At 44.4% G+C, this 24748-nt stretch overlaps 2 protein-coding genes across 11 annotated transcripts in view; both read right to left on the bottom strand.

The window, feature by feature from the left end:
* The window catches only part of tg (thyroglobulin), a 92535-nt gene extending 80136 nt beyond the window's left edge, over positions 1-12399 (bottom strand). The window contains exons 1-14 of the mRNA XM_071395192.1: positions 12333-12399; positions 10766-10874; positions 10176-10273; positions 9817-10005; positions 9454-9613; positions 7710-7816; positions 6248-6391; positions 5813-5995; positions 5012-5521; positions 4588-4829; positions 1432-1588; positions 922-1066; positions 566-713; positions 202-376 (exon numbers count right to left, since the gene is read on the bottom strand). Coding sequence (XP_071251293.1) covers positions 202-376; positions 566-713; positions 922-1066; positions 1432-1588; positions 4588-4829; positions 5012-5521; positions 5813-5995; positions 6248-6391; positions 7710-7816; positions 9454-9613; positions 9817-10005; positions 10176-10273; positions 10766-10874; positions 12333-12399 — 2434 coding nt within the window. The remainder of the gene's footprint in view (positions 1-201; positions 377-565; positions 714-921; positions 1067-1431; positions 1589-4587; positions 4830-5011; positions 5522-5812; positions 5996-6247; positions 6392-7709; positions 7817-9453; positions 9614-9816; positions 10006-10175; positions 10274-10765; positions 10875-12332) is intronic.
* Positions 12400-13016: 617 nt separating this feature from the next.
* phf20l1 (PHD finger protein 20 like 1) overlaps positions 13017-24748 on the bottom strand; it is a 26875-nt gene continuing 15143 nt past the window's right edge. For 6 of the 10 annotated variants that reach the window (XM_071395860.1, XM_071395865.1, XM_071395867.1 and 3 more), the window contains 10 exons: positions 24515-24637; positions 23228-23395; positions 21611-21684; positions 21315-21425; positions 20692-20791; positions 19046-19241; positions 18699-18860; positions 18070-18253; positions 17136-17319; positions 13017-14912 (listed from right to left, as the gene is read on the bottom strand). In XM_071395860.1, coding sequence (XP_071251961.1) covers positions 14770-14912; positions 17136-17319; positions 18070-18253; positions 18699-18860; positions 19046-19241; positions 20692-20791; positions 21315-21425; positions 21611-21684; positions 23228-23395; positions 24515-24637 — 1445 coding nt within the window. In that variant the 3' untranslated portion in view covers positions 13017-14769. The remainder of the gene's footprint in view (positions 14913-17135; positions 17320-18069; positions 18254-18698; positions 18861-19045; positions 19242-20691; positions 20792-21314; positions 21426-21610; positions 21685-23227; positions 23396-24514; positions 24638-24748) is intronic. The other 4 variants (XM_071395864.1, XM_071395869.1, XM_071395863.1 and 1 more) reach the window with 3 other exon arrangements.

Genomic DNA, 24748 nt, shown 5'->3' with positions numbered 1-24748 from the left:
ATAATACTACTGTAGCTACTTTATTAGTCTTATCTGTTTCCAACCAACATATTGTGAATGAGACAATGAGACGTTGCTCATTATGAGAGGTGTCCTTATAGAAGGGTCTAGAGAAGGTATAATGACCTGTACTGTGGCCTGTATTACACTACTACAGTTAGAATGTAGAGCTGGGTTTGAGGTCGGAGGTGTGACTCTGACCTGTGCTGGGGTGGCACTGGGTGGGCAGCCACTGTCTGTGGGCATCACACTGGGGCCTGTAGGGCTGGTAGCCCAGCAGTAGAGACTGTCTCTCCTCCACAGACACTGCCTGCTGGCTCTGCCAATAGAACCGCAGGGCTGGGGAGAGAAAATACGGAGGTTCACACCGTGTTGACTGCAATATTATAGACATGTTTCAGTTAATAACAACAACAAAAAACACTATGACAGAGAAACAATGACATTGAGATGACACGAAATATTACAACAGTAGCCACCGAACACTCTTTAGTAGTTAATTAACTCCTGGCAATGAAAGAAACAAGTAGTGGAGCACATCACGCAGAGAACGATATGACATCACACCAGACATACTGGAGTGGGCAGCCAGTCGTAGAGCAGAGTGGGAGTGGCTCAGCAGCCTATCAGAGAGCAGCGTGGTCTGGTGGGAGGAGGAGAGGGCTTGGAGTAGCTCGTCAGAGGTCAGACGGAGGCCTTCAGCCAGCAGGTAGCTGAGCCCCAGAGGAGAACATCCAGGAGAAAAGCATGAGTTGACACACACATGTTGGAGAGGTGCTGACTAACGGAATCGTACAGTGTTTATATTTAAATACAACGTATTATTAATATTATAAATAAATATAGTCACACTCTATACATGGTCCAACAATGTGATGGGTAAACACCCAGGTGTCGGCACACTGTCTTCTTCAGGGTTACCTGTAGCCCAGAGGGACGTGGGAGCTGTTGGAGAGGAGGACCAGACGCTCAGCCTCCTCCTGGAACTGGTCCACCTCAGCCACCGCCAGAGAACAGGAGCCTGGAGCTGGCCCTGGGGCGGGAAGGGGAGAGAGAGGGGGAGGACCTGGAGACAGAGGAATAGCTCAAACAATTGTTATGTCCAAAATGACACCCTACTCCCTTAAAAATGTAGTAGTTTAGAACAAGGCACCCTACCCACTTAATAATGTAGTGGTTTGGACCACGGCACCCTACCCCCTTAATAATGTAGTAGTTTGGACGAGGGCACCCTACTCCCTTAATAATGTAGTAGTTTGGACCAGGACAAGGTAATACAGCTAGATGGACTGCACACTATGGGCCAGTTTACCGGACACAGATTAAACTTGGTCTTGGACTAAGAAGCAATTTCAATCTCCATGGAACATGTTTTTTAGTCCAGGACTAGGCTTAATCTGTGTCTGACGAGTGGTGGATCTGCCTACTCACACTGAACAGCCTGTCCTACAGGGATAGTGGCGTGTCTCTCTCCCAGGAGGTCCAGACAGAAGCAACTCTTTCCCAGACACTGCAACGCCACGAAGCTCCCGTCCTCCGCACACTTCGGCATGAACACCTCTACCCCAGCAGCCTGGCCTGACTTCACCTTCAAAATGGAGCAACGATTATAAGCATATGCACATCGTAGGTTTACACAGTACAGTACAATGAAACGCTTACTCTCAAGCTCTCTGCACAAACAGCGTAACCAACATGTAAAGTATTCAATAAAGATACAATAAAAAAATACAACGTGAGTTCAAATACAGCACAGAATGAAGGATCAGTACTGTAGTTATTTACAATACAGCACAGAATGAAGAGTCAGTACTGTAGTTATTTACAATACAGCACAGAATGAAGGGTCAGTACTGTAGTTATTTACAATACAGCACAGAAAGAAGGGTCAGTACTGTAGTTATTTACAATACAGCACAGAAAGAAGAGTCAGTACTGCATTTATTTACAATTCAGCACAGAAAGAAGAGTCAGTACTGTAGTTATTTACAATACAGCACAGAAAGAAGGGTCAGTATGGTAGTTATTTACAATACAGCACAGAAAGAAGAGTCAGTACTGTAGTTATTTACAATACAGCACAGAAATAAGGGTCAGTACGGTAGTTATTTACAATACAGCACAGAAAGAAGTGTCAGTACGGTAGATATTTACAATACAGCACAGAAAGAAGAGTCAGTACTGTAGTTATTTACAATACAGCACAGAAAGAAGGGTCAGTATGGTAGATATTTACAGACAGCACAGAAAGAAGGGTCAGTACTGTAGTTATTTACAATACAGCACAGAAAGAAGGGTCAATATGGTAGATATTTACAGACAGCACAGAAAGAAGAGTCAGTTCGGTAGTTATTTACAGACAGGATGCAGGTAGGGAAGAGTCAGTATGGTAGATATTTACAGACAGGATGCAGGTAGGGAAGAGTCAGTTCGGTAGTTATTTACAGACAGGATGCAGGTAGAGAAGAGTCAGTACTGTAGTTATTTACAGACAGGATGCAGGTAGAGAAGAGTCAGTACGGTAGTTATTTACAGACAGGATGCAGGTAGGGAAGAGTCAGTTCGGTAGTTATTTACAGACAGGATGCAGGTAGAGAAGAGTCAGTACGGTAGTTATTTACAGACATGATGCAGGTAGAGAAGAGTCAGTACGGTAGTTATTTACAGACAGGATGCAGGTAGGGAAGAGTCAGTTCGGTAGTTATTTACAGACAGGATGCAGGTAGAGAATAGTCAGTTCGGTAGTTATTTACAGACAGGATGCAGGTAGGGAAGAGTCAGTTCGGTAGTTATTTACAGACAGGATGCAGGTAGAGAAGAGTCAGTACGGTAGTTATTTACAGACAGGATGCAGGTAGAGAAGAGTCAGTTCGGTAGTTATTTACAGACAGGATGCAGGTAGAGAAGAGTCAGTACGGTAGTTATTTACAGACAGGATGCAGGTAGGGAAGAGTCAGTTCGGTAGTTATTTACAGACAGTATGCAGGTAGGGAAGAGTCAGTTCGGTAGTTATTTACAGACAGGATGCAGGTAGGGAAGAGTCAGTACGGTAGTTATTTACAGACAGGATGCAGGTAGAGAAGAGTCAGTTCGGTAGTTATTTACAGACAGGATGCAGGTAGGGAAGAGTCAGTTCGGTAGTTATTTACAGACAGTATGCAGGTAGGGAAGAGTCAGTTCGGTAGTTATTTACAGACAGGATGCAGGTAGGGAAGAGTCAGTTCGGTAGTTATTTACAGACAGGATGCAGGTAGGGAAGAGTCAGTACGGTAGTTATTTACAGACAGGATGCAGGTAGAGAAGAGTCAGTTCGGTAGTTATTTACAGACAGGATGCAGGTATAGAAGAGTCAGTACGGTAGTTATTTACAGACAGGATGCAGGTAGGGAAGAGTCAGTTCGGTAGTTATTTACAGACAGGATGCAGGTAGAGAAGAGTCAGTTCGGTAGTTATTTACAGACAGGATGCAGGTAGAGAAGAGTCAGTACGGTAGTTATTTACAGACAGGATGCAGGTAGAGAAGAGTCAGTACGGTAGTTATTTACAGACAGGATGCAGGTAGGGAAGAGTCAGTACGGTAGTTATTTACAGACAGGATGCAGGTAGAGAAGAGTCAGTACAGTAGTTATTTACAGACAGGATGCAGGTAGAGAATAGTCAGTACGGTAGTTATTTACAGACAGGATGCAGGTAGGGAAGAGTCAGTTCGGTAGTTATTTACAGACAGGATGCAGGTAGGGAAGAGTCAGTACAGTAGTTATTTACAGACAGGATGCAGGTAGGGAAGAGTCAGTACAGTAGTTATTTACAGTTATTTGCAGGTAGGGAAGAGTCAGTACAGTAGTTATTTACAGACAGGATGCAGGTAGGGAAAAGTCAGTACGGTAGTTATTTACAGACAGGATGCAGGTAGAGAAGAGTCAGTTCGGTAGTTATTTACAGACAGGATGCAGGTAGAGAAGAGTCAGTACGGTAGTTATTTACAGACAGGATGCAGGTAGAGAAGAGTCAGTACGGTAGTTATTTACAGACAGGATGCAGGTAGAGAAGAGTCAGTACGGTAGTTATTTACAGACAGGATGCAGGTAGAGAAGAGTCAGTACGGTAGTTATTTACAGACAGGATGCAGGTAGAGAAGAGTCAGTACGGTAGTTATTTACAGACAGGATGCAGGTAGGGAAGAGTCAGTTCGGTAGTTATTTACAGACAGGATGCAGGTAGAGAAGAGTCAGTACGGTAGTTATTTACAGACAGGATGCAGGTAGAGAAGAGTCAGTACGGTAGTTATTTACAGACAGGATGCAGGTAGGGAAGAGTCAGTTCGGTAGTTATTTACAGACAGGATGCAGGTAGAGAAGAGTCAGTACGGTAGTTATTTACAGACAGGATGCAGGTAGGGAAGAGTCAGTACGGTAGTTATTTACAGACAGGATGCAGGTAGGGAAGAGTCAGTACGGTAGTTATTTACAGACAGGATGGAGGTAGAGAAGAGTCAGTTCGGTAGTTATTTACAGACAGGATGCAGGTAGAGAAGAGTCAGTACGGTAGTTATTTACAGTCGTGCTGGGGGAGTGTCAAAGTAATTACCTTCTGGGCAGCCGCTCGCTCCCTCTCGCATCGTGACGGACACCTTGGCCTTTGACCATTGGAACGTGACCCCGTGACCTCCTGACCCTGGGGGTCAGCACACCAACACTCCGAGCCTTGGCACTGGATCTCCTGATACTGTCCGCTGTCATCACAGCTGGGCACGTACAGGGCAGAGGGCTCCCTCTCACAACCAGCACCACCGGACCGGGCGCTCTCAAACAGGACCCTGAACAGCTCCCCTTTTCAATTCAAAGGATTTTCATTTATTTGGGTAAAAAAACAACTAATACAGTAAGATGTACAGTGGATCCCCAGTGGACAGCACATTTATCTAAACACTTGTTTCCAAAGAGGTCCTCGACGGTAGAAACAAATAGCTTGTAATGATTTTTAAAAGTCAAGACGAAGTTACAAAACAAACCTAGCTGGGTGTTGTCCTCGGCTTTGGATAAGAGGATGGTTTGGCGTAGGGTGGAGAGGAAGTCTCTGTTTTCCAGGGTGGAGCTGATGAGTTTAACCAGATCTTGGTTGTTTGTCAGACTGGCTTGACTGAAACTCAACGTGCCGCTGACACCGACGGCCCCAGTGAAGTTAAACATCCCAGCGTTTCCTAAGAACTTTCCTCCGAACAGGTTCTCCTGGAGTCTCTTGGGGTTGGAGGCTAGAGCTAGGGCCTTGAGGGCCATGGCCCCGCTAGGGAACATCCCCTGGATCGTCTCAGCCAGGATGTCTCCTAAATCGGATCGCTCGGAAAGGGACTCTACAAGAGACCCCAGCAGGAGCTGTTGGAGTTGGGGGCTGCATGGAGACAGGGGGCTTGGGGCTGGGTGTGTCTGTGAGTCCTTGGCTGATGGCACCTGACCAGAGAGGCTGGAGAGGAGCCTGGAGAGGGCCTGGCGACGCTCAGAGGTACAGTCCTTCACTCCAGCACCTGGGTTCAGTAGAGGGAAAATGGCATGTTTCTATGAATTGTCTGTAGGCCTAAAATATTGACTGTTGTTTTTTAATGGCTTCTATGTTCAGCATGATAACCAAATTAATGTGGGATAATAAAGTTACCTGAAATGAAAATACAAAACAACACAGATAAGCTTTCATTCAGTAAGCGATTACTGAGGTGTGCTCTCTGTCTGCACAGTCAATGGTATTGTACTGTTGGTTTGGAACACCTAAATGGTCAAAGCATTATTTGAAACCAACAACACTGTTACTTAGTTACCACAGTCAGGGGAACCTCCATGTTGTCGTGTCCCAAAGATCTCCTTCCCTGTGGGGTCGACACACCAGCACTGCCCACCCGCCTGGCACTGGGTTGGCACGTAACCCCCGGTGGAAGCACAGGACGGCACAAACACATTGCCAGCTTGGGCACCAGCGGATCGCTCGCTCTCACAAGGGCTGGGGCCTACATGACAGATAGAGGGAGAGAGGGAAAATTAAACACAGGAAATATAACGGAAACCAGAGGAGGCTGGTTACGGAAGGACAGCTTATAATGATAGCAGGAATAAAGTGAATGGTATCAAACGCATGGAAAGCGCGTGTTTAATGTGTTTGATTCCAGTCTAGTTATTCGCTATGAGTCCGTCCTACAAAATGAAAGTGCCACCAGCCACCACTGATAGAAACGATGCCAGATTGATGAAACTTAACGTACATCTAAACCTGCCACTCATCGCCAGCTGGATGGCCAGGAATCTCCTCTGTAGGATGCGGTACATGTTGGTCTGGGAGAAGGAGCGGCCTGGTTCCAGACCTGAGAAGGCGGTGTCATACACCTCATCTAGCAGCAGCTCCACACCTGAACACAGGGAAACAAGGATTTTACTAACACACACTGTTTAATAGCGACACGTCTTGCTCTTTTAAATGGCTTCTATGTACAGCATTATAACCAAATGAATGTCCCCCTGTGGGATAATAAAGTTACCTGAAATGAAAATACAAAACAACACGGATAAGCTTTCATTCAGTAAGTGATTATTGAGGTGTGCTCTCTGTCTGCACAGTCAATGGTATTGTAATCAGAGGGCTGATATAAATACTATGCATGTCAGTCTCTCTTGGTTAAGAGTTGAGGAGAGACTGACTGCATCACTTTTTAAAAACATTTTAATAAGAAACATTGTGTTTGCATAGTCAACTAAGACACAGCTCTGACACACACACTTATCCCACCAGACATGCCACCAGGGGTCTTTTCAAAGTCCACAAATCCAGAACAAAATCAAGAAAGCGTACAGTATTATATAGAGCCATTATTGCATGGAACTCCCATCTCATAATGCTCAAATAAACAGCAAACCTGGTTTAAAAAAACAGATATAGCAACACCTCACAACACCTCTCCCCTATTTGACCGAGATATTGTGTGCGTTTCTACTGATACGTTGTATATTATGTCATGTTTCATGTTCTGTATTATGTCATGTTTCATGTTCTGTGTGGACCCCAGGAAGAGTAGCTGCTGCTTTCTCAACAGCTAACGGGGATCCTGATAAAATACAAATACCAAATAGTTACTTAAAAATATCTATTTCTGATTCTTGATGAAAATCCAGTTAAGAGTTATTGTAAATAATGGTTCCTGTGTGTGTGTGTGTGTGTGTGTGTGTGTGTGTGTGTGTGTGTGTGTGTGTGTGTGTGTGTGTGTGTGTGTGTGTGTGTGTGTGTGTGTGTGTGTGTGTGTGTGTGTGTGTGTGTGTGTGTGTGTGTGTGTGTGTGTGTGTGTGTGTGTGTGTGTGTGTGTGTGTGTGTGTGTGTGTGTGTGTGTGTGTGTGTGTGTGTGTGTGTGTGTGTGTGTGTGTGTGTGTGTGTGTGTGTGTGTGTGTGTGTGTGTGTGTGTGTGTGTGTGTGTGTGTGTGTGTGTGTGTGTGTGTGTGTGTGTGTGTGTGTGTGTGTGTGTGTGTGTGTGTGTGTGTGTGTGTGTGTGTGTGTGTGTGTGTGTGTGTGTGTGTGTGTGTGTGTGTGTGTGTGTGTGTGTGTGTGTGTGTGTGTGTGTGTGTGTGTGTGTGTGTGTGTGTGTGTGTGTGTGTGTGTGTGTGTGTGTGTGTGTGTGTGTGTGTGTGTGTGTGTGTGTGTGTGTGTGTGTGTGTGTGTGTGTGTCACATCTATCTCACCTGTGCTGGGGAGCTCCCTGCCTCTGCTGTCAGCACAGAAACAGTAACTGGACACCTCTGGGAACATCTGTCTGAAGCTGCTGAACGTCTGGAATACTTTAGGGAACCTGTGGAAGATATCACACCTCTTCTCACTTCACGCTGTCTAAAATAGGCTAATAGAAGAGTAAAATACATGACAGTACTCTATAATACTAATTATAATACTACAATACTAATTATAGTACTATAATATACAGTACATGAAAATGACAAAGTCATTCAAGTTATCAGCGAGGAACTCATTAAAGTTGTAATGAGTTTGCTCTTCCACGAAGATGGAAAGTATTTCTTTAACTTACAACATTGATTCACATACAATACTCTCTTCAAGAGCGCCTGCCTTGACGGTAAAAGGAAGCCTCAAAATAAAGATTTCAGGTACTAAGTCGTCGCCATCAACCTTTTATTTATTTTGCCTATATAAAAAAGGAATCTCTTCCTTTACGTTTTTTGATCTTGGAGTCATTTGAGAAATGTCTGCTGGCAGGAAGTTAAGACCAGTTCCTGAGAGGTTTTAGAGGACCAGGAACAACTTGACTCTTGACCCCTTCGCTGTACTTGGCTGGAGCCTGGAATGATAACAGAGACAGTCTTGGCCAGGCTGGGGGCCAATCATGCAAAGAGTTCACCTCACAAGCCCGGGTGCAAACACTAAGTAGGGAATATGATGCCAGTTGTTGCCTAGAGACGGATGTCAAAACATCCGCTAGCCAGAAATAGACACAAGACAAAAAGTATTATTATAAAATTATAATTCAAGGTCTGAAAGTAGACATTTTTGTGTAGGCCTCTGTGGTAAGGGTTGGAATTTTTGCAGCTGCGCTAACTAAGAAGGACTGAAAACCCTCCACATAAAGGAGTGTCAACTATTTGTCCAAACCCACATTCCAGATGAAAAGTTTACATATTGGTGGACTATCTGAAACATCTGGAATGACTACATTGTTTACTTTAGACACTGTGAAACATTTCTAATGAATGTGGGGCGGCAGATAGCCTAGTGGTTAGAGCATTGGACTAGTAACCGAAAGGTTGAAAAATCGAATCCCCGAGCTGACAAGGTAAAACTCTGTCGTTCTGCCGCTGAACAGTTAACCCACTGTTCCTAGGCCGTCATTGAAAATAAGAAGTTGTTCTTTTAACTGACTTGCCTAGTTAAATAAAGGTAAAATAAAATAAAAATATGTGAATTCTGAAAATTACAATAAGTTCCCAGGAGACCAAGCGTCTCCATTCCTCATAACATGTTCCAGTCACCATACACAAGAATAGGATCCTATCAGGTCAGAAATGTAGAGCGAGGAGGGAAAAATAAAGTCCATTTGGGCTCCCAGTTCTCCTGTCAGGGCATCAGTGGTCAAAATCCTGTCCACGGGTCTAAGCATTACGCTCCCATCTAGAGGCAGATACTATAAAAAGCTTGGTACAAAACCTGTCTCACTCACACACAGGATCCCAATGCACAGCGAGGTCAAAGCAAACCCCCAGCAGTGTGTTTGTGTGAGTGAGTGATAGATGAGATTCCAACGATCTAACAGTGAATGTCAGCGTCCCAAACGGTACACTATTCCCCTGATATAGTGCACTACTTTTGACAAGAGCCATATGGACCCTGGTCAAAAGTAGTGCACTACACATACGGAATAGGGTGTCATTTGGGGCGCAAGCTTAGAGTGCATATCTTTCCCTTCCAGGCACTCACCTGTTGAACGTGTGCAGCAGGTCCAAGACCATCCTGTCAGTGGTGTTGACAAACTTGCACTGCACGGACAGGAAGGAGCCATCGGCCGAGCACTGAGGGGGGGAGCGCTCCCCGACGCCGTGGAGGAGACGCCTCGACCTCACCTCACAGCTGCTTGGGCCTGAGGGAAAAGGTCGTTCTGATCAGCTCTAGTCGTTTATATATTACTGTGCTGTGTGGCTAAGATGGTAGAGCATGGCACTTGCAACGTCAGGATTTGAGGGTTCGATTCCCGCTGGGGCCACCCATTAGAAAATGGATGCACATAATACTGTAAGTCATAAATGACATATCAATACACAACACATCCTGCTCCTAACTCACACTGAGAGGGCTTTCCGTTCTGCCGGGTCCCGTAGATCTCCATGCCTTCCAGGTCTACACACCAGCACTGTCCCCGGGCGCTGTCACACTGCACCGCCTGGTACTCCCCAGAGGCCTGGCACTGGGGCACCAGGGGGGCATCGCCACTCAGCAGGGCCTGCTGTCTGTGGAGCTGGCAGGACGTCAGACCTGTGGGAGGAGGAGGAGGAGGAAGAGGAGGTCAATGATGATAAACAGCATTTACATAGTCCATCTCAAAAGGTCCTGGCTAGGGTTCCCGAGGGGAATTCATCCCATCTAGCACCAATGTGGTTTCACGTTAAAACAGATATTTCCAGGAAGAGGGGCGTTCTGCTCACAGTACACAGCTGATCCGTTCTGTCTGGTTCCAGAGATCTCAGCTCCCTCAGCGTTCACACACCAGCACTCACCACCAGCACCGCTGCACTGGACGTGTCTGGAGTACACAACAGTTAGAAGAGAGTAGGGAACAGCGGTCCGCTTCCCAAATGGCACCCTATTCCCGGCATAGTGCACTACGTTTGACCGGAGCCTTAGTGCAAGTAGTGCACGACATAGGGATTGGGAAGAGGGTACCATTTGGGACAAATTCAGATAAATTGCTTCTATACCGTCCTGGCTATCATTACTGTACTGGATAGCTTTACCGTCCTGGCTAGCTTTACTGTCCTGGCTAGCTTTACCGTCCTGGCTAGCTTTACCGTCCAGGCTAGCTTTACCGTCCTGGCTAGCTTTATTGTCCTGGCTAGCTTTACCGTCCAGGCTAGCTTTACCGTCCAGGCTAGCTTTACCCGTCCTGGCTAGCTTTACCGTCCAGGCTAGCTTTACCGTCCTGGCTAGCTTAACCCGTCCTGGCTAGCTTAACCCGTCCTGGCTAGCTTAACCCGTCCTGGCTAGCTTGTGTCATATACAGCACTGTCAGGTATACCTGAATCTCCCGTCCTCTGAGCACTGGGGGACATGGTCTTGTTGCCGGGCAGAACTACCACCACGTAGCGACTCACACTGACTCAGGGTCTCAGACTCCAGTTGGTATTCTGAAAACAGCAGCAAATACAATTTAGTCGTTCAAAACTGTGTCCATTTCTTTGTGGGGAAATTAAAGATGTTGTATTTGGCTTACAGGCATATGGTTCATACACACAGGAAACATAAACACAGCCTAAATGATAGTATAATAAATACACTACATCATCAAAGGTGTGTGGACACCTGCTCGTCCAACACCTCATTCCAAAATCAAGGACATTAATATGGAGTTGGTCCCCCCTTTGCTGCTATAACAGCCTCCACTCTTCTGGGAAGGCTTTCCACTAGATGTCGGAACATTGCTGTGGGGGCCTGCATCCATTCAGCCACAAGAGCATTAGTGAGGTCGGGCACTGATGTTGGGCGATTTGGCCTGGCTCGCAGTTGGCTTTCCAATTCATCCCAAAGGTGTTTGATGGGGTCAGGAACCTGTGCAGGCCAGTCAAGTTTTTCCACACTGAACTCGACAAACCATTTCTATAGGGACCTCGCTTTGTGCACCGATGGCATTGTCATGCTGAAAAACAGGAAAGGGCTTTCCCCAAACTGTTGCCACAAAGTTGGAAACACAGAATCGTGTAGAATGTCATTGTTTTCTGTAGCGTTAAGCTTTCCCCTCACTGGAATTAAAGGGCCTAGCCTCAAGCATGAAAACAGTCCCAGGCCATTATTCATTTTCCACCAAACTTTACAGTTGGCACTATGCTTTGGGGTAGGTAGTGCCAAACCCAGATTTGTCCGTTGGACTACCAGATGGTGAAGCGTGATTCATCACTCCAGAGAACGTGTTTCCACTGCTCCAGAGTCCAATGGCGGCAAGCTTCATACAACTCCAGCCGTGGCTTGGCATTGTGATCTTAGGCTTGTGAGCGGCTGCTCGGCCATGAAAACACATTTCACGACACTCCCGACGAACAGTTAATGTGCTGACGTTGCTTTCAGAGGCAGATTGGAACTCGGTAGCGAGTGTTGCAACCGAGGACAAGATTTTTTTTGCACTACATGCTTCAGCACTTGGCGGTCCCGTTCTGTGAGCTTGTGTGGCCTACCTCTTCACAGCTGAGCCGTTGTTTCTCCTAGATGCTTCCACTTCACAATAACAGCACTTACAGTTGACCGTTGCAGCTCTAACAGGGCAGAGATTTGACAAACTGACTTGTTGGAAAGGTGGCATCCTATGACGGTCACTGAGAGAGAAAGTCACTGAGCTCATCAGTAAGGCCATTTTATTGTCAATGTTTGTCTATGGAGATTGCATGGCGGTGTGCTCGATTTTATACAGGCTGAAATAGCCGAATCCACTAATTTGAAGTCTACATAGTTTTGTATATATAGTGGATATACAAAATACAAATAATGATAAACATAGAAAAAGCATAATCCGAAATAAGAGGTTTAAATTACAACTTAAAATAACTTTGAAATATTCAAAAATCCAAGATAAACTAAGAGCCCTAAGGTGTTACCTGAAATCTTCCCCTCAGACAGACAGAGGCAGCACAGCAGTATGGAGATCTCAACCAGGCTCATCATCTTCCTCAATCTGTCCGTCCGTCCGTCCGTTGAACTGTGAGGAGACTGGGACTAAACCTCTGGATTTATACCATCAGTGTTATCTGCAATGTCATCCTCCCCTAGGTAGTCAGCGCACTCAGGAAGGAGTGTGTGACACACGTGGTCCTCACTCGCCAAACATGGAACACTCAGGTGTGTTTGGAACAATGGAACTTCTGGAACATTCTAGTGGGAGCAGCCAAGCCTGAGACTCAGAGGGCCATCAGAAGGGAGGAGTTGGTCATGCAAGACTTGACCTGGGATGCATTAGAAACCTAGAAACCAAATCGGAAGAAAACGGACAGAAACGCCAGAGGGACTATCTGAATCTGTCCAATAAGAACCTGTTGTTTACGTTGCAAAACATTTTTCTACGGTTTACACTAATAAATACGACCCAGGTGAACATGACTTGCACCTTCAGGACGATGCTCTTTCAAGAGCCAACGGACGACAGGTTTCTGAAGTCAAATGACATAAAACATGGAAAACAAGGCCAGCAACAGACAACACAAATTAACAATTGAATGTGTAACAGTATAACACACACACCAACTTTGTAATATATAATTTAAAATAATAACTAAGACGAGATATAAAATATTCAGAATATCTTTTTTAATGGCATTGTACATGTAGTAAATCACATAAAGAACCGGTCTTAAATAAACTCTTAATGTACAGCTGGTATATGTCAATAAAAATCTACTTTGTTTTATACCCTTGCGGCTGGTTCTAAAACACTTTTTATACAGGTTCATAGAAACGCTAAATAAACATAGTCATTTTTCTTCAAGTATATTTTATCCTCTTGTGTCTTCTATAGATGTTTCCTCCTCTTTACAGTCATAAAAACTGTACATAAAATGACCCAACAACAGCAATCAACACATTGCTTTTTAATACACATTTACATCCAGCTGGCAATTTAGCTTCAAACGTGTCCACTTAGTCAGAAGACATTGTGGTGTTATGTGACGTAGCAGCCATACTGGGGCCGCACTGAAAGCATCAAAAACCCCACAGACAGAGGCTACGTCCCCAAATGGCACCCTATTCCCTACACGGCGCACTACTTTTGAACAGGCTCCATAGGGCTCTGGTCAAAAGTAGTGCACTACATAGGGAATAGGGTGCCATTTCGGGACGTATACACACACAGAGACAAACGTGCCACAGATGTCCCCGTGACATCAAGGCCATTTCCGTGGTTGTCATGGAGACATCCTGAAGACACACAGTCGTATGTCTGTCTGTGGATTATATTATATACACCAGTAAAATATACTCATCCCCATGTTGAATCAGTGAGAATGATAACATTGTAAACTTGGTGGGTCATACTTTCAGACTTGGCACATAAGAGAATGAAAGTTAATGATTGTAAAAGGTGGCAATAGATTCCTGAAATGAAATCAGAATGCAGTCGCTAAATGACTGATGTTAGCACTGGTTTTTTAACAAACCAACTAACGATAGTGTGAACTTGAGGGGGAACTCAAAATGTTACAACATCTCAAAACTAGTTTCAGACCACGCTTCCAAAACAGAACAGATTTCTGGCAGGTTAAAGCTTGCTACAATATCATCTTACAATCACCATGGTGATTTAGTTTCTGCATTAACTCATATCACACAAGCAAGGCTTCTACAGCTCTCCTCCTACTGAGGCAAGAGAGTGATGGGATGTTTCCCAAATGGACCCCTATATTCCCTACATACTGTAGTGTACTACGGTCTAAAGTAGTGCACTATAAAGGGAATAGGGTTCTATTTGGGACGGGCCCCATGATGAGGTAATCTCATTGCATTTTAATAATCTAATTTAATTAAATTGAATTTCAGCTATATCATAGAATGCGTGTGAACGATTTAATGTACGTGGACAAACCCTCCTTCCTGGTTATGAAAACGTTGTGGGAACTTCATAACAGGGAGTCTTAGTTAAAACAACAAAACGTCCTGGGCCCTACAAACTAACACTGTATTAAACTGGTACTTTTCATCCAGAAGTCCCATTTCGTCAAACTCAATACTTGTCAGTTACTCCAACTCAAAACACTCTTCTTTCTAATACCAAGAGTCCACTGGACTCAACTCTTTCCTGTTGGTCTCTATACATCCATTCATCCCCCTTGTATTGATCCAACTGAAGCTTCCCTCCCACAGTCTGTCTAGGAGGAGAAGGTGTGCTCAGTTTGACAGTTTATGGACCACAGCAGACGGTGTGCTTCGGTGCCAGAGAGAGAGGACGGGGTTCACCCTGGGTTTGGATGGGACTCTCCTCTGTGAAGACACCAGATGCCTAGTGCTGTTGCCATGCTAACCCGGGCCAGACTCAGGCCAGACTCAGACAGAACACAGGGTGCTCATCTGTTGCACCTTGCTCAGGTCTGTGAGGAGCTGCTTGATGCGGTGTTGAAGCTGAGGCAGCCTGGCCAGGGGGTCCGGAGGCTCCAACTCCCCACTGAGGTCCAGCCAGCTCTCCAACACTGAGGGACGCAGAGAGAGAGACACGGTTAGGATCTAATAAGGTAAGAACCAGTTCCTCCTTCATTTACAATGGGGCCATTACCTCCCACTGCTTTGGTATTATTAGTCTGTAGGATAGGACAGTGTATTATTAGTGTATAGGATAGGGCAGTGTATTATTAGTCTGTAGGATAGGACAGTGTATTATTAGTGTATAGGATAGGGCAGTGTATTATTAGTGTACAGGATAGGGCAGTGTATTATTAGTGTATAGGATAGGGCAGTGTATTATTAGTGTATAGGATAGGACAGTGTATTATTAGTGTTGATAGGGCAGTGTATTAGTGTTGATAGGGCCGTGTATTATTAGTGTACAGGATAGGGCCGTGTATTATTAGTGTATAGGATAGGACAGTGTATTATTAGTGTATAGGATAGGGCAGTGTATTATTAGTGTATAGGATAGGGCAGTGTATTATTAGTGTATAGGATAGGACAGTGTATTATTAGTGTTGATAGGGCAGTGTATTATTAGTGTTGATAGGGCAGTGTATTATTAGTGTACAGGATAGGGCCGTGTATTATTAGTCTATAGGATAGGGCAGTGTATTATTAGTGTATAGGACAGTGTATTATTAGTCTATAGGATAGGGCAGTGTATTATTAGTCTATAGGATAGGGCAGTGTATTATTAGTTTATAGGATAGGACAGTGTATTATTAGGGTATAGGATAGGACAGTGTATTATTAGTGTATAGGACAGTGTATTATTAGTGTATAGGACAGTGTATTATTAGTGTACAGGATAGGACAGTGTATTATTAGTGGATAGGATAGGACAGTGTATTATTAGTGTATAGGATAGGACAGTGTATTATTCGTGTATAGGATAGGACAGTGTATTATTCGTGTATAGGATAGGGCAGTGTATTATTCGTGTACAGGATAGGGCAGTGTATTATTAGTGTACAGGATAGGGCAGTGTATTATTAGTGTACAGGATAGGGCAGTGTATTATTAGTGTACAGGATAGGGCAGTGTATTATTAGTCTATAGGATAGGGCCGTGTATTATTAGTCTATAGGATAGGGCCGTGTATTATTCGTGTATAGGATAGGGCCGTGTATTATTCGTGTATAGGATAGGGCCGTGTATTATTAGTCTATAGGATAGGGCCGTGTATTATTCGTGTATAGGATAGGGCCGTGTATTATTAGTCTATAGGATAGGGCCGTGTATTATTAGTCTATAGGATAGGGCAGTGTATTATTAGTCTATAGGATAGGGCAGTGTATTATTAGTGTACAGGATAGGGCAGTGTATTATTAGTGTATAGGATAGGGCAGTGTATTATTAGTGTACAGGATAGGGCAGTGTATTATTAGTCTATAGGATAGGGCAGTGTATTATTAGTCTATAGGATAGGGCAGTGTATTATTAGTCTATAGGATAGGGCAGTGTATTATTAGTGTATAGGATAGGGCCGTGTATTATTAGTCTATAGGATAGGGCCGTGTATTATTCATGTATAGGATAGGGCCGTGTATTATTAGTCTATAGGATAGGGCCGTGTATTATTAGTCTATAGGATAGGGCAGTGTATTATTAGTGTATAGGATAGGGCAGTGTATTATTAGTCTATAGGATAGGGCAGTGTATTATTAGTGTATAGGATAGGGCAGTGTATTATTAGTGTATAGGATAGGGCAGTGTATTATTAGTGTATAGGATAGGGCAGTGTATTATTAGTGTATAGGATAGGGCCGTGTATTATTAGTCTATAGGATAGGGCCGTGTATTATTAGTCTATAGGATAGGGCAGTGTATTATTAGTCTATAGGATAGGGCAGTGTATTATTAGTGTATAGGACAGTGTATTATTAGTGTACAGGATAGGACAGTGTATTATTAGTGTATAGGATAGGGCAGTGTATTATTAGTGTATAGGATAGGACAGTGTATTATTCGTGTATAGGATAGGACAGTGTATTATTCGTGTATAGGATAGGGCAGTGTATTATTAGTGTATAGGATAGGGCAGTGTATTATTAGTGTATAGGATAGGACAGTGTATTATTAGTGTATAGGATAGGGCAGTGTATTATTAGTCTATAGGATAGGACAGTGTATTTATTGGACCACCAGGCCACCCCATTTACCATCAAGCTCCTTCTCTAGACCACCCAGACCACCCCATTCACCATCAAGCTCATTCTCTAGACCACCCAGACCACCCCATTTACCATCAAGCTCCTTCTCTATGAGGTCCATCCTGCCTGCCACCTGGTTCTGAACATCTTCTATGTGAGTGAGGAGGTTCATCTGCCACTGGAGACAGTTCCTGGCATGTTCCACTGAGTCTGGTCCCCTCTCATTCAGACAGCCAGGCACAGCCAGGGAGCCAGGCACAGCCAGGGCAGTTGTCTTCTGTTGACAACACACAGCATTAACTCAACCACAAAAATCAAATCAAAATTGATCAACACATTTTACAATTATTTAAAAAATGAATGCCAGTAGCCTAGTGGTTAGAGGCGCGAGACAGAAACCAGAGGGTTGCCAGTTCGAATCCCGGGTCTGACAGGAAAAATCTGTCCCGGAAGTGAGGCAACTCGGAGGGGTTACATGTATCAAACCCTAGATACCACGGCTTGCCGTTGTGCACTTAACTCCATGGGCACCTCCTGCTCCTACCTCTCCATGTAGTGTATTGTCTTTAGGAGAGGTTGGGATGAACAGTCCCCTGTTCCTACCTCTCCATGTAGTGTATTGTCTTTAGGAGAGGTTGAGATAAACAGTCCCCTGTTCCTACCTCTCCATGTAGTGTATTGTCTTTAGGAGAGGTTGAGATAAACAGTCCCCTGTTCCTACCTCTCCACGTAGTGTATTGTCTTTAGGAGAGGTTGAGATAAACAGTCCCCTGTTCCTACCTCTCCACGTAGTGTATTGTCTTTAGGAGAGGTTGAGATAAACAGTCCCCTGTTCCTACCTCTCCACGTAGTGTATTGTCTTTAGGAGAGGTTGAGATAAACAGTCCCCTGTTCCTACCTCTCCACGTAGTGTATTGTCTTTAGGAGAGGTTGGTATGAAGTTACATCCCAGTTGGACCTGATGTACAACTGATGAATAAAGTGATCGTCTTAAAAACAAACAAGAGACAATGAAGATCAACAACACCTTTCTTACTTCCTGTTCCTTGGCTGTGAAGTGGGTGGAGTGGGAGGCGGGGTTAGTATAAGCCACCACCAGGTCCGCCCCCACCCCTCCTCCCTCCTGGCTGTTAGAGCCGTGGGGGTCTGCAGCCGGTCGGTCTGTAGAGAGCCAGTGTTCCAGCTGTCCGGGGCTGGGGGGTTTCTGGTAGCTGTAGAGCAGAGAAGAGTGATTACAAAGACTAGACAACGATCAATAAAATACATTATGAACACAGTGTAAACTAGTGACGGGCACCAATATCGCTAATTCAACACAATATTGATAATGTTTGATTCCATACCAGTGCCCGTCGCTACTACAAACAGGTATTACACAAACAGCTGAACGTGTACCTGTGTTCGCTGGTGATAATGTTTGATTCCATACCAGTGGCCCATCGCTACTACAAACAGGTATTACACAGACAGCTGACCCTGTACCTGTGTTCGCTGGTGATAATGTTTGATTCCATACCAGTGGCCCATCGCTACTACAAACAGGTATTACACAGACAGCTGACCCTGTACCTGTGTTCGCTGGTGATAATGTTTGATTCCATACCAGTGGCCCGTCGCCACTACAAACAGGTATTACACAGACAGCTGAACGTGTACCTGTGTTCGCTGGTGATGTAAGTGTCAGTCTTGGAGGAGTTGTGGTTGTTCAGAGAGTTGTCTGTCAAGTGGATGCAGTCAGGGAGACCGCCCATGGGCTGGTCCTCGTCAGAGTTCACCCATGACCGAGCCCAGAAGTGCAAATTGGGATTGTGTTTGTTCCTATAGGTGGACAAGGAAGTAATGGTTCATTTAGACTCCAAATGATCATGGATCCGTTTCAAATAGCACCCTATTCCCTTTATAGTGCACTAGATTTGACCAGAACCCGTACTACAGATAATGAGTTTCACAGTTTTCTTTAGGTGTGATGAAAACGTTTCCCTACGTTTTGAAAGGTGACCTACTGTAGTATGTCCATCTTCAGCTGTAGTCCGTGAAGGACGTTGTTGACACTGAACACGTCTGCTAACAGCTGATGGGTGGACACGCTGGTCTTACAGTTCTGCTCAGAGTAGTTCTCAGAGAGGAAGGACAAGCCGTACATCTGACCCTTGTTCAACCAGTCTTTGTCATGCAGATATTTGGCACTCCACCTTTGACCTAAACAACAAAAACAAATGGACATGTCAGGAAGACAACCAACATGTTGATGATAATAATAATGTAGGAATATCTTGGTCTTGTTTGTAAATTGTATAGGGTAGGTAGAAGTTGCCTAGCCTGAGTGCCAGTCTTGTTTGTAAATTGTATAGAGTAGGTAGAAGTTGCCTAGCCTGAGTGCCAGTCTTGTTTGTAAATTGTATAGAGTAGGTAGAAGTTGCCTAGCCTGAGTGCCAGTCTTGTTTGTAAATTGTAAAGAGTAGGTAGAAGTTGCCTAGCCTGAGTGCCAGTCTTGTTTGTAAATTGTATAGAGTAGGTAGAAGTTGCCTAGCCTGAGTGCCAGTCTTGTTTGTAAATTGTATAGAGTAGGTATAAGTTGCCTAGCCTGAGTGTCAGTCTTGTTTGTAAATTGTATAGGGTAGGTAGAAGTTGCCTAGCCTGAGAGCCAGTCTTGTTTGTAAATTGTATAGAGTAGGTAGAAGTTGCCTAGCCTGAGAGCCAGTCTTGTTTGTAAATTGTATAGGGTAGGTAGAAGTTGCCTAGCCTGAGAGCCAGTCTTGTTTGTAAATTGTATAGAGTAGGTAGAAGTTGCCTAGCCTGAGTGCCAGTCTTGTTTGTAAATTGTATAGGGTAGGTAGAAGTTGCCTAGCCTGAGTGCCAGTCTTGTTTGTAAATTGTATAGAGTAGGTAGAAGTTGCCTAGCCTGAGTGCCAGTCTTGTTTGTAAATTGTATAGGCTAGGTAGAAGTTGCCTAGCCTGAGTGCCAGCGGACTGGCCACCCTTCATAGCCTGGGTCCTCTCTAGGTTTCAGCCTTTCTAGGGAGTTTTTCCGAGCCACCGTGCTTCTACACCTGCATTGCTTGCTGTTTGGGGTTTTAGGCTGGGTTTCTGTACAGCACTTTGAGATATCAGCTGATGTAAGAAGGGCTATATAAATACATTTGATTTGTGCTATCATACCAACTCCTTGTCACTCATGGTCATGTTTGGCTTGACAATGACATCAATGGAGCTGTCAAGAGCACAAACAGATCTGGGACCAGGCGATAAAAGGAGACACCAGATCTGAGACCAGACGATAGAAGGAGACAACAGATCTGGGATCAGGCGATAGAAGGAGACAACAGATCTGAGACCGGGCGATAGAAGGAGACCACAGATCTGAGACCAGGCGATAGAAGGAGACCACAGATCTGAGTCCAGGGGATAGAAGGAGACCACAGATCTGAGACCAGGCGATAGAAGGAGACCACAGATCTGAGACCAGGCAATAGAAGGAGACAACAGACCTGAGACCAGGCGATAGGAGACAGCAGATCTGAGATCAGGCTAAAAGTTGCCTCTAACCACTGACAGAGGGTGAGATTATCTTTCATCCCCCTAATGGTTTAGGTTGGGGAGTAATCTGATCCTAGATCTGTGGTTAGGGGAGTGTAGGGTATGGTGTTACCTGGAGGGTCTCTGCAGATGTAACATATGTACTGGTCCGGGATGCTATCCTCCAGAAGCCCCATACACACACTGTGCTGCCAGCACATACACTCCTCACACTGAAACACACAGAGAGAGAGAGAGAATGAATGTGTGTTTAGGTGGAAACAAATACTATCTGAACCCAGGTCTGAAACATGTATAACACATTTTATTTATTTATTTTACAAGGCAAGTCATTTAGGAACAAATTCTTATTTACAAATGACAGCCTACCCAGGCCAAACCCGGACGAGCGCCGCCCTATGGGACTCCCAATCATGGCCGGTTGTGATACAGCCTGGATTCGAACTAGGGTCTGTAGTGACGCCTCTAGCACTGCAATGTAGTGCCTTAGACCACTGCGCCACTCAGGAGGCCCAGATTAGAGGCCTGAAGGGAACGCCCAGGAGAAGCTTGTGGCAGACTTGTACTTTGTACATGTATTTGTTGTAAACTCCCCAGTTAACTGATACTAAAGAGTGATTCATTTAATATTAACTTCAGGTGTCCCTGGTGTTGAATTTACACCACAAGTGACTGGAATTTTCCAACCCCACCTGAGACATAACACTAGTCTGAGGGCTCCAGTCAGTCCAGTACCTGAATCATGAATCCATTCTCCTCGTCCATCTCACAGATACAGCGGACGATCTCCTGGGTACCATCCTCATCCTCCTCCTGGAAGTCCTCCATGTTCAAAGAGTCAAAGTCCTGGTCGGAGGGTTCAAAACAAACCCCCTTAGTCATGTTGTCACCCTGAGTCACATCTATACATTTCCCAAGCCATAACACACAACCTATTACATAGAGGAGGATCCTAAAAGGACCATGGAGTCCAGTCTGCTTCCTGTTTTCTATGTTTCCAGAAACAAATGGTAGTATCGTGACAACCCTACCTGGTTGTACTCATCTCCACTAAACAGCAGGCTCTCTGTGGTCGAGTCCTCCAGGAAGTCTATGTCTGACAGGTCTGGAGAGGGAGAGAAGGCGGAGGGGGAGAGAGAGGGGAGAGAGAATAAAAACAAGTGTAAACACAATGCTCACATTCTTTACAACATATATCTTGATGTCATATAATTGTGAGAACTTCAGCAAAGCATCACCTAAAGTTAACTTAGTTGACAGTTTTCTATCTAAATACCAAGTGTGATCACCACAGAGTAATATACCAGTCTATTCCAATACTGAAAGCCTGTGTAAAGGCGAGAGGGGCGTAAACACCTGTCAGAACCTTAAAAAACAACAACAGTTTAACACCAAATTGGACCCAGTTGACACTGTTAGATAACAGTCGCTGGCGATGTTTCTTCATTTCCCAAGTACTGTTGGCTTCCCCAATGTGAAATATAGAAGGCCACTGATCACAGTAGACTACATTCATTCTGAGGAGGTATTAAGTCCAGAATGAAGGCTGCTGTGGCTCTGCTGGTGTTGCTGTTCTGTCGGTCTGGGGCATGGACTCCAGTGTCTGAGACATGAACAGTGCTGATGTCTCCCTGCGTCTCCTATGATGCAGGTATCTTCACAGCACCACTGAGAGGGATCTACTTCATCAGATTCACTGTCATGGACAACAAAACCTCCAAGGGGTCATCTGTACTTTAGTAGAAGAATGGCCAGTCTATTATGTGGTTCGGTCAGTGGAATGAAAAGGACAAACATTATCTATCCAATGCAGCGATTCTAGAGTTGGAGAAAGGGGACACGGTCCACGAGTCTCTTCTCAGGCTACTGGATCTAGAGTTGGAGAAAGGGACATGGTCCACGAGTCTCTTCTCAGGCTACTGGATCTAGAGTTGGAGAAAGGGGACACGGTCCACGAGTCTCTTCTCAGGCTACTGGATCTAGAGTTGGAGAAAGGGGACACGGTCCACGAGTCTCTTCTCAGGCTACTGGATCTACGACAATCAACAATAACCACAGCACCTTCAGTGGTTTTCTGCTGTTGCCTATGTGAGGGGAACATCCCACAGTCTCATGAATTCATATGGAAACACTTCAATAACCATGATGTGAAGCTAAATGACTTGTATTGTTTGATTTCATGTACAACATTATGATGAAGACTGTACATTCATGTAACGTACACATCTCTTCCTTTCAGATGGTAAGTTATGGGTGATGGTTAAGAGTGGGACTGTGTTATGGAACTCTGTGAAGGACCCCACGATTCATTTCTAGCAGAACTACTGACACAATCTTCAAACTAAAACTGATAACTAGTAAATAGTCCCTCAAAATGTCAACCTAGAAAAAAGGAGACGGGATAGGATACTTTTCTTTACCCAATAACATTCTACAGCAATATTCTACAGCAATATAGGAATATTGGGTCAACATGTCTGATTCAGAGTAATGACTTGCGATGAAGAACAATAAAAACACTATGTGAGTTCATCAATTTGAACAGCACATTCATGTAAAGATGAAATGTGATTGGTTGATATACATATGTGTGTATACGCATTCATTTCATAGAAAAGACGCCCCCTTGTCAGGCGATTCCCACTCACTCTCTCCGGTCAGGTCGACGGAGAGGATGGCGCGGGGGTACTGGTAATGTTTGGTGGTGGAGCAGGAGGAGGAGGAGGGGAAAGTGAAGGAGGTGGAAGAACGATGAAGAGTAGACGCCGTAGATCGCTCCAGGAAGGACAGGGACATGTCATCGTAGTCAGAATAACCTGCAGGTGACAAAACACAGAATTAGTTTTTATGATGTATTGACCAGTGCTACTTCTAACGTCCGTTTATCTTTCTCTAATGTATTTATTGGTGGTGTGTGTATTGGCTGGGGCAATTAAACTCCACCTTTGAGGATCGATTAAGTACCAGCTTATGTCTCGTCTTAAATATATATGTTAACAATAATCTATACAAATGGACTGGTCATTCACTGACAACATACTATACACAACACCTGAACTAAACGTACAGTGCTGCTTGGATTCACAACAGCAGGAGAAACATTAAGATACACCACCTGAACTAAACGTACAGCGCTGCTTGGATTCACAACAGCAGGAGAAACATTAAGATACACCACCTGAACTAAACGTACAGCGCTGCTTGGATTCACAACAGCAGGAGAAACATTAAGATACAACACCTGAACTAAACGTACAGCGCTGCTTGGATTCACAACAGCAGGAGAAACATTAAGATACAACACCTGAACTAAACGTACAGCGCTGCTTGGATTCACAACAGCAGGAGAAACATTAAGATACAACACCTGAACTAAACGTACAGCGCTGCTTGGATTCACAACAGCAGGAGAAACATTAAGATACAGCACCTGAACTAAACGTACAGCGCTGCTTGGATTCACAACAGCAGGAGAAACATTAAGATACAACACCTGAACTAAACGTACAGCGCTGCTTGGATTCACAACAGCAGGAGAAACATTAAGATACAACACCTGAACTAAACGTACAGCGCTGCTTGGATTCACAACAGCAGGAGAAACATTAAGATACAACACCTGAACTAAACGTACAGCGCTGCTTGGATTCACAACAGCAGGAGAAACATTAAGATACAACACCTGAACTAAAACGTACAGCGCTGCTTGGATTCACAACAGCAGGAGAAACATTAAGATACAACACCTGAACTAAACGTACAGCGCTGCTTGGATTCACAACAGCAGGAGAAACATTAAGATACACCACCTGAACTAAACGTACAGCGCTGCTTGGATTCACAACAGCAGGAGAAACATTAAGATACACCACCTGAACTAAACGTACAGCGCTGCTTGGATTCACAACAGCAGGAGAAACATTAAGATACGACACCTGAACTAAACGTACAGTGCTGCTTGGATTTCCTCTTCTTTTTCTTCTTCTTCTTCTGTTTCAGTTTTAAGTGGTCCTTCTCTTTCCTGTCCCTCCGCTCTTTATCCTTGTCCTTCTTTTTTCCTAAAAGAAAAAAAAGAAAAAAGAAAAGCAGAACATTATTTAATCACCAACTGATTTGCGGGAACAACGGAGAAATTGTATTTACTACAACTGCTAAGAAGAGAACTAGAG

This window comes from Salvelinus alpinus, chromosome 4 (genome assembly GCF_045679555.1).
Source record: "Salvelinus alpinus chromosome 4, SLU_Salpinus.1, whole genome shotgun sequence".
Lineage (NCBI taxonomy): Eukaryota > Metazoa > Chordata > Actinopteri > Salmoniformes > Salmonidae > Salvelinus > Salvelinus alpinus.
The sequence above is the reverse complement of the archived record's forward strand: the minus strand, read 5'-3'. Positions and strand labels throughout refer to the sequence as shown.